The 9,897-nt window shown below is 39.1% G+C and overlaps 1 protein-coding gene across 1 annotated transcript; it reads right to left on the reverse strand.

The window, feature by feature from the left end:
* Nucleotides 1-1,366: 1,366 nt before the first annotated feature.
* LOC139722378 (uncharacterized) lies at nucleotides 1,367-2,344 on the reverse strand. The gene has a single exon (XM_071633685.1). It carries the CDS (start codon nucleotides 2,342-2,344, stop codon nucleotides 1,367-1,369), a length of 978 nt encoding a protein of 325 aa, XP_071489786.1.
* Nucleotides 2,345-9,897: the final 7,553 nt, after the last annotated feature.

The following is a 9,897-nucleotide window of genomic DNA, read 5'->3' on the forward strand; positions in this document are numbered from 1 at the left end:
CTGAAAGAGAGAAGTTGAGTATTCTTTTGTTATGCGAGACAAGTGAAAATAATACATGTTGAATTGTCTTTATCATTGCTTTATATCGTAACACACATGTGACATCATAAGCTCTTACTGTTATCATCCAGCCGTGACTGAGCAGAAAATTCGACAATTCATAACTTTTGAACCGGTTGTCCAATTTTGCTCAAACTCTCACTGCATTCTCTCAACCGTATGTCTATGAAGGTGAACTTGTGCTTTAAATTTAACGCTCATGCACGAAGAACCCTCTAGAGTTTTGTAAGTCATTGCATGTATGTTTGTAGAGAATTTTTTTTTTCATACTTCAAAATCAATAACTGATACTTATATTTTTCATGCCAAAGCATCTTGTTTATCTGAAATATCTCGAAAACTGTGGTAACAATACATGGTTCTAAACTTCCATAAATCGTGGTATCAGGGTTAGCAAAAATTGGCTGACGTGACAGACAGTGATGTATGTTGGGGAAAAATAGACATAGTTGGGCAAAGTGGACGGGGTAAGTTGAAACATTCATCTAATGGGCTTGTGGGTGAAATGAAGTTCGGTACATTTCCACAGACGCTTGAGGCCGTGCAGATGGGCCCCGCACGCCTTGCTGCACCAATGCTCTCCTATAGCTGCTGGAATGAATCAATAGTTGGTTTCGATGTGGACTTCATACTTACACGTCAATAATCACTATTCTGGGGTCGGTCTCGTGACATGATAGTTCACGAAAATTGCGTACAATTCCCCGAATTTTTATTACAAATATTATTTTTTCCAAGTATTTCAGAAAACGCACAAAAATTCTCTAGAGAAAAAATAGCACACGTAACAGGGTCACTTACGTAGAGCCCCAAAACTCATTGATTTTAAAACTGTCGGAGGAGGTCTTTATATTAGGATAACTTTTAGGAGAAGTCTTTCACGTTGCCCCGTTGGTTTTCCACTTTGACAAAATGGAATTTTCATATTTTTTTCAATGTCAAAATAATTGATATAAGTTATAAGTTGAAAACAAACTTTTCTTTTGTTTACTGTACATAGTCCTATTGATTATCATAAAGCAAAAATCTTGATTTACTCTGCTGTGGATTCCCACTTTGGAGAGACAAAAAAAAAATGGTGCACTTTGCCCCGGGTTCCCTAATATTTTATTTCGGGATGTGTGTCGTATACTCTAATCGTGGACTACTATGCAAAATGACAGATGGATGGCCTGCATACAGGAAGAAAGAGAGAGAGAGAGGGGGGGGGGGAGAGGGAGAGATGGAGAGAGTGACAGAGAGAGGGGGTATTAGGAGGGGGAGATGAAGGGAAGAGGGGAAGAGGGAGAAAGAGGGAGAGCGGAAATTAGACCGGGTACTGCTCCCTGATAGCAATCAGCAGATGCGCGAACATGTCGGCATTGCTATTCCATCGGAACATAAATTCATCTAGATACCCGGGGAACAGCTCCCTGTATGTTCCAAACTGTCTTCGAAGCTTTCGTTTTCCGTGCATCCACAGTCCCTCTATTGTATTAGTATGAACATCCCGATGCACGGGGTCTACAAAACGACGTTCGTGGATGACGACGTCGTGTAGATAAACGCCGTCACCCACCGTATGGAGCTGATTGTATGCAGCCCATCCATCTGTCATTATGTGCGTGCCTGGCAGGCACCACTCCTGAATTATAGGTTCTAGGGTATCCCTATCCCTGCTCTCAACTTCTCTTAGTACGCATCTCTTGGATCTCCGTTCTATTGCTCCTAAAACCCAGTGCCCCTCCCTCCACTGGCCCCGGTGATATTTCCTATGAAAATACTTGGATTCATCCACCTCTACTATGATGGGATTCCCCCCCTCATCAAACCCCCCAAGCTGTTCAAAGTGATCAATTTCGTATTGACTGCAAACCTCTCTAAGAAAGTTAGTCCACGCACACGCGGTGTGCCGACTGACGTTGGTGTGTTTCTGAATGAATTCTAGCGAAACATCCTCGCACCACAGGTATACTAGAAATACTAAGTCCTCGAGTGGGACGTGACTGTTAGAAAAGAAACTGTCCCGTCGGACGGAAATCCTGTTCCTGCACTGGACACATCGCCATACGTATCCATCGCTTCTGTCGTTACACGCATTCAGTCGACACTCCCTGTCACACCGCTCACACGTCATTTGGTTGGAGATAAGGCATGCTCTCGCAAGATAGCTGAGGGTTGCCCTCTTGTCTTGGAGTCTTGCTTGTATCGCTGGTATATTGAGGATATCGGCCAATACCTCATCTCGTGCCATTATTTCTTCTGCTGGCACGATGTGGGTGGGGGCTTCAGGTCGGCCCGCCATTCTGAAAGAAAAAACAAAACAAAGAAAATAAGAACGATAGTATTAGCATTTGAAGGGGCCTCTTGAATATCAACTATATTTTTTGTTAATGTGGTACATCATTCATGCAAGGTTTAAACAATTCCAAATTGACGGATATTTTAGTACTTTGTTTCTGTATTTTGTTGGTTTCGGTGTACAGGTTAAACATGGTATTGGTAAGACAGTGGTGGTGGGGGATGAAAGGACAGCCGTCGGTTTTGAAGCACTAAAACAGAAGGAAAAAAAATCTTTCATCACATCAACACGTCTGAATCATTTTCGTTATAAGAAAAATTTGATTTCATATATCAAAACATTTGAAGAACAATGTTACATAGTCACAAGTCGTCATTTTCGTATTATAAAGTCTAAAGGGTTACAAGGAGGGAGGAGTCAGAAGCGGTCCGCTTCGAAGTAGACTAAATGTTCTATAATGTTCACTTATAGAACTTTTAGTTTGAAATTAATTTCATAAATTAAACCATTTCCATTAAAATAAAAGTTTTTTAAGGCCCGAGTAACCACAATTTCAATACCGAAGTCATAAGTTACCATTTTCCTGTTTAAAGCCTATAATGGGGTTATAATGTGGGAGGGGGAGGAGGCAAATAAAGAGGTCCGCCTTGAAGTAGACTACATGTTCGCCCAGGTTTACCTAGAAGTTGTAGACTGATACATGTATCTACTTCATAACTTTCAGTCAGTTTCATTACAATGAAAGTTGTTTCAGGGTGCCTATTTAAATTTCAATAGCAAAGTCAGAAGTCGTCATTTTCGTGTATAAAATCTATTTGGTTAGAAGGAGGAAGGGGTCGAGGGCAAATTAAGCCGTCTGCTTCAAAGTACACGAAATGTTCGATAATATTTACCCATAGAACTTGTAGCGTGATGTCCATTTCATACCTTTCAACCACTTTGATTAAAATGAAAGTTGTTTCAGGCCCCCAGTAATCATAATTTCAATACCAAAGTCACAAGTCGCAATTTTCCTGTATAAAGCCTATGGGGTTATCAGGTGAGGGGGTCGAAGGCAAATAAAGCGGTCCGCCTTGAAGTAGGTTTACCTATAGAAGTTGCAGACTGATATCTACTTCATAACTTTCAGTCAGTTTCATTACAATGAAAATTTTTTTCAGGGTGCCTATCAAAAACCATAATTTCAATAGCAAAGTCACAAGACGTCATTTTCGTGTATAAAGTCTATTTGGTTACAAGGAGGAAGGGGTCGAGGGCAAATTAAGCCGTCTGCTTCAAAGTAGACGAAATGTTCGATAATGTTTACCCATAGAACTTGTAGCGTGATGTCTATTTCATACCTTTCAACCACTTTAATTAAAATGAAAGTTGTTTCAGGCCCCCAGTAATCATAATTTCAATACCAAATTTACAAGTCGCAATTTTTCTGTATAAAGCCTAAGCGGTTATCAGGTGAGGGGGTCGGAGGCAAATAAACCGGTGTGCTTCGAAGTAGACTAAATGCTCGATAATTTTAACACATAGAACTTATAGCCTGATATCTATTTCATACCTTTCAACCAGTTTCATTAAAATGAAAGTTGTTTCAGGACTCCAGTCCTCATAATTTCAATACCTAAGGCACAAGTCGCCATTTTCCTGTATAAAGCCTAAGGGGATATCAGGTGAGAGGGGTCGGGGGCAAATAAACCGGTCTGCTTCGAAGTAGACTAAATGCTCGATAATGTTAACCCATAGAACTTATAGCCTGATATCTATTTCATGAATTTCAACCAGTTTCATTTAAATCAAAGTTGTTTTAGGCCCCCAGTAATCACAATTTCAATACCAAAGTTACAAGTCGCCATTTTCCTGTATAAAGCCTAAGGGGAATATCAGGTAAGAGGGGTCGGGGGCAAATAAACCGGTCTGCTTCGAAGTAGACTAAATGTTTGATAATCTTAACCCATAAAACTTGTAGTCAGATATCTATTTCATACCTTTCAGCCAGTTTCTTTAAAATGAATATTGTTTCAGGCCTCCAGTCCTCATAATTTCAATACCTAAGGCACAAGTCGCCATTTTCCTGTATAAAGCCTATGGGAATATCAGGTGAGAGGGGTCGGGGGAAAATAAACCGGTCTGCTTTGAAGAAGACTAAATGCTCGATAATGTTAACCCATAGGACTTATAACCTGATATCTATTTCATGAATTTCAACCAGTTTCATTTAAATCAAAGCTGTTTTATACTCCCAGTAATCACAATTTCAATACCAAAGTTACAAGTCGCCATTTCCTGTATAAAGCCTAAGGGAATATCAGGTGAGAGGGGTCGGGGGCAAATAAACCGGTCTGCTTCGAAGCAGACTAAATGTTCGATAATGTTAACACATAGAACTTATAGCCTGATATCTATTTCATAACTTTCAAAAAGTTTCATTTAAATCAAAGTATATTCAGGCCCCCAGTAATAACAATTTCAATACAAAAGTTACAAGTCACCATTTTCCTGTATGAAGCCTAAGGGAATATCAGGTGAGAGGAGTCGGGTCAAATAAAGCGGTCTGCTTCGAAGTAGACTAAATGGTTTAATGTTCCATAATCTTTTTGGTGTACAAAGCCTATGGGGTTATAACCGTGAGGGGTCAGAGGCAAAAAAAGCGTTCCGCTTTGAAGATAACTAAATTGATGTCAAGGTAAACCTATAGAAGTTGTAGTCTGATATCTCCTTCACATATTTTAATCGATTTCATAAGATGAAAAGTTGTTTCAGGTCCTTAGAATTATCTCCTTCATACATTATAATGGATTTCATAAGATTAAACGTTGTTTCAGGTCCTTAGAATTCATAATTTCAAGAGCAATGTCATAAGCCGCCATTTTGGTGTACAAAGCCTATGGGGTTATAGCCGGGGAGGGGTCAGAGGCAAATAAAGCGTTCCGCTTTGAAGATAACTAATTTGATGTCAAGGTAAAACTATAGAAGTTGTAGTCTGATATCTCCTTCACATATTTTAATCGATTTCATAAGATGAAAAGTTGTTTCAGGTCCTTAGAATTATCTCCTTCATACATTATAATGGATTTCATAAGATTAAACGTTGTTTCAGGTCCTTAGAATTCATAATTTCAAGAGCAATGTCATAAGCCGTCATTTTGGTGTACAAAGCCTATGGGGTTATAGCCGGGGAGGGGTCAGAGGCAAAAAAAGCGTTCCGCTTTAAAGATAGCTAAATTGATGTCAAAATAAACCTATAGAAGTTGTAGTCTGATATCTCCTTCACACATTTTAATTGATTTCATAAGATGAAAAGTTGTTTCAGGTCCGTAGAATTCATAATTTCAAGAGCAATGTCATAAGCCGTCATTTTGGTGTACAAAGCCTATGGGGTTATATCCGGGGAGGGGTCAGAGGCAAAAAAAGCGTTCCGATTTGAAGATAACTCAAAATTATGTCATGGTAAACCTATAGAAGTTGTAGTCTAATATCTCCTTCGCACATTTAAATCGATTTCATTAGATGAAAAGTTGTTTCAGGTCCTTAGAATTCATAATTTCAAGAGCAATGTCATAAGCCGCCATTTTGGTGTACAAAGCCTATGGGGTTATAGCCGGGGAGGGGTCAGAGGCAAAAAAAGCGTTCCGCTTTGAAGATAACTAAGTTGATGTCAAGGTCAACCTATAGAAGTTGTAGTCTGATATCTCCTTCACACATTCTAATCGATTTCATGAGATGAAAAGTTGTTTCAGGTCCGTAGAAATCATAATTTCATGAGCAATGTCATAAGCCGTCATTTTTGTGTACAAAGCCTATGGGGTTATAGCCGGGTAGGGGTCAGAGGCAAAAAAAGCGTTCCGCTTTGAAGATAACTAAATTGATGTCAAGATAAACCTATAGAAGTTGTAGTCTGATATCTCCTTCACACATTCTAATCGATTTCATGAGATGGAAAGTTGTTTCAGGTCCGTAGAATTCATAATTTCAAGAGCAATGTCATAAGCCGCCATTTTGGTGTACAAAGCCTATGGGGTTGTAACGGGGGAGGGGTCATAGGCAAAAAAAGCGTTCCGCTTTGAAGATAACTAAATTGATGTCAAGGTCAACCTATAGAAGTTGTAGTCTGATATCTCCTTCACACATTCTAATCGATTTCATAAGATGAAAAGTTGTTTCAGGTCCTTAGAATTTATAATTTCAAGAGCAATGTCATAAGCCGCCATTTTTGTGTACAAAGCCTAAGGGGTTGTAACGGGGGAGGGGTCAGAGGCAAAAAAAGCGTTCCGCTTTGAAGATAACTAAGTTGATGTCAAGGTCAACCTATAGAAGTTGTAGTCTGATATCTCCTTCACACATTCTAATCGATTTCATGAGATGAAAAGTTGTTTCAGGTCCGTAGAATTCATAATTTCAAGAGCAATGTCATAAGCCGTCATTTTTGTGTACAAAGCCTATGGGGTTATAGCCGGGTAGGGGTCAGAGGCAAAAAAAGCGTTCCGCTTTGAAGATAACTAAATTGATGTCAACTTAAACCTATAGAAGTTGTAGTCTGATATCTCCTTCACACATTCTAATCGATTTCATGAGATGAAAAGTTGTTTCAGGTCCGTAGAATTCATAATTTCAAGAGCAATGTCATAAGCCGTCATTTTTGTGTACAAAGCCTATGGGGTTGTAACGGGGGAGGGGTCAGAGGCAAAAAAAGCGTTCCGCTTTGAAGATAACTAAGTTGATGTCAAGGTCAACCTATAGAATTTGGAGTCTCATATCTCCTTCACACATTGTAATCCATTTCATATGATGAAAAGTTGTTTCAGGTCCGTAGAATTCATAATTTCAAGAGCAATGTCATAAGCCGTCATTTTGGTGTACAAAGCCTATGGGGTTATATCCGGGGAGGGGTCAGAGGCAAAAAAAGCGTTCCGATTTGAAGATAACTCAAAATTATGTCATGGTAAACCTATAGAAGTTGTAGTCTAATATCTCCTTCACACATTTAAATCGATTTCATTAGATGAAAAGTTGTTTCAGGTCCTTAGAATTCATAATTTCAAGAGCAATGTCATAAGCCGCCATTTTGGTGTACAAAGCCTATGGGGTTGTAACGGGGGAGGGGTCAGAGGCAAAAAAAAGCGTTCCGCTTTGAAGATAACTAAGTTGATGTCAATGTAAACCTATAGAAGTTGTAGTCTGATATCTCCTTCACACATTCTAATCGATTTCATGAGATGAAAAGTTGTTTCAGGTCAGTAGAATTCATAATTTCAAGAGCAATGTCATAAGCCGTCATTTTTGTGTACAAAGCCTATGGGGTTATAGCCGGGTAGGGGTCAGAGGCAAAAAAAGCGTTCCGCTTTGAAGATAACTAAATTGATGTCAAGATAAACCTATAGAAGTTGTAGCCTGATATCTCCTTCACACATTCTAATCGATTTCATAAGATGAAAAGTTGTTTGAGGTCCTTAGAATTTATAATTTCAAGAGCAATGTCATAAGCCGCCATTTTGGTGTACAAAGCCTATGGGGTTGTAACGGGGGAGGGGTCAGAGGCAAAAAAAGCGTTCCGCTTTGAAGATAACTAAGTTGATGTCAAGGTCAACCTATAGAAGTTGTAGTCTGATATCTCCTTCACACATTCTAATCGATTTCATTAGATGAAAAGTTGTTTCAGGTCCGTAGAATTCATAATTTCAAGAGCAATGTCATAAGCCGTCATTTTTGTGTACAAAGCCTATGGGGTTATAGCCGGGTAGGGGTCAGAGGCAAAAAAAGCGTTCCGCTTTGAAGATAACTAAATTGATGTCAAGATAAACCTATAGAAGTTGTAGCCTGATATCTCCTTCACACATTCTAATCGATTTCATAAGATGAAAAGTTGTTTGAGGTCCTTAGAATTTATAATTTCAAGAGCAATGTCATAAGCCGCCATTTTGGTGTACAAAGCCTATGGGGTTGTAACGGGGGAGGGGTCAGAGGCAAAAAAAGCGTTCCGCTTTGAAGATAACTAAGTTGATGTCAAGGTCAACCTATAGAAGTTGTAGTCTGATATCTCCTTCACACATTCTAATCGATTTCATTAGATGAAAAGTTGTTTCAGGTCCGTAGAATTCATAATTTCAAGAGCAATGTCATAAGCCGTCATTTTTGTGTACAAAGCCTATGGGGTTATAGCCGGGTAGGGGTCAGAGGCAAAAAAAGCGTTCCGCTTTGAAGATAACTAAATTGATGTCAACTTAAACCTATAGAAGTTGTAGTCTGATATCTCCTTCACACATTCTAATCGATTTCATGAGATGGAAAGTTGTTTCAGGTCCGTAGAATTCATAATTTCAAGAGCAATGTCATAAGCCGTCATTTTTGTGTACAAAGCCTATGGGGTTGTAACGGGGGAGGGGTCAGAGGCAAAAAAAGCGTTCCGCTTTGAAGATAACTAAGTTGATGTCAAGGTAAACCTATAGAATTTGTAGTCTGATATATCCTTCACACATTCTAATCGATTTCATCAGATGAAAAGTTGTTTCAGGTCCGTAGAATTCATAATTTCAAGAGCAATGTCATAAGCCGCCAGTTTTGTGTACAAAGCCTATGGGGTTATAGCCGGGGAGGGGTCAGAGGCAAAAAAAGCGTTCCGCTTTGAAGATAACTAAGTTGATGTCAAGATAAACCTATAGAAGTTGTAGTCTGATATCTCCTTACACATTCTAATCGATTTCATAAGATGAAAAGTTGTTTCAGGTCCTTAGAATTCATAATTTCAAGAGCAATGTCACAAGCCGCCATTTTTGTGTACAAAGCCTATGGGGTTATAGCCGAGGAGGGGTCATAGGCAAAAAAAGCGTTCCGCTTTTAAGATAGCTAAATTGATGTCGAGGAAAACCTATAGAAGTTGTAGTCTGATATCTCCTTCACACATTCTAATCGATTTCATATGATGAAAAGTTGTTTCAGGTCCGTAGAATTCATAATTTCAAGAGCAATGTCATAAGCCGTCATTTTGGTGTACAAAGCCTATGGGGTTATATCCGGGGAGGGGTCAGAGGCAAAAAAAGCGTTCCAATTTGAAGATAACTCAAAATTATGTCATGGTAAACCTATAGAAGTTGTAGTCTAATATCTCCTTCACACATTTAAATCGATTTCATTACATGAAAAGTTGTTTCAGGTCCTTAGAATTCATAATTTCAAGAGCAATGTCATAAGCCGCCATTTTGGTGTACAAAGCCTATGGGGTTGTAACGGGGGAGGGGTCAGAGGCAAAAAAAAGCGTTCCACTTTGAAGATAACTAAATTGATGTCAACTTAAACCTATAGAAGTTGTAGTCTGATATCTCCTTCACACATTCTAATCGATTTCATGAGATGGAAAGTTGTTTCAGGTCCGTAGAATTCATAATTTCAAGAGCAATGTCATAAGCCGTCATTTTTGTGTACAAAGCCTATGGGGTTGTAACGGGGGAGGGGTCAGAGGCAAAAAAAGCGTTCCGCTTTGAAGATAACTAAGTTGATGTCAAGGTCAACCTATAGAATTTGGAGTCTCATATCTCCTTCACACATTCTAATCGATTTCATATGATGAA

Source organism: Diadema antillarum, unplaced genomic scaffold, assembly GCF_040938485.1.
Source record: "Diadema antillarum isolate AM-2024a unplaced genomic scaffold, OU_Dant_1.0 scf00000164, whole genome shotgun sequence".
NCBI classification, from domain to species: domain Eukaryota; kingdom Metazoa; phylum Echinodermata; class Echinoidea; order Diadematoida; family Diadematidae; genus Diadema; species Diadema antillarum.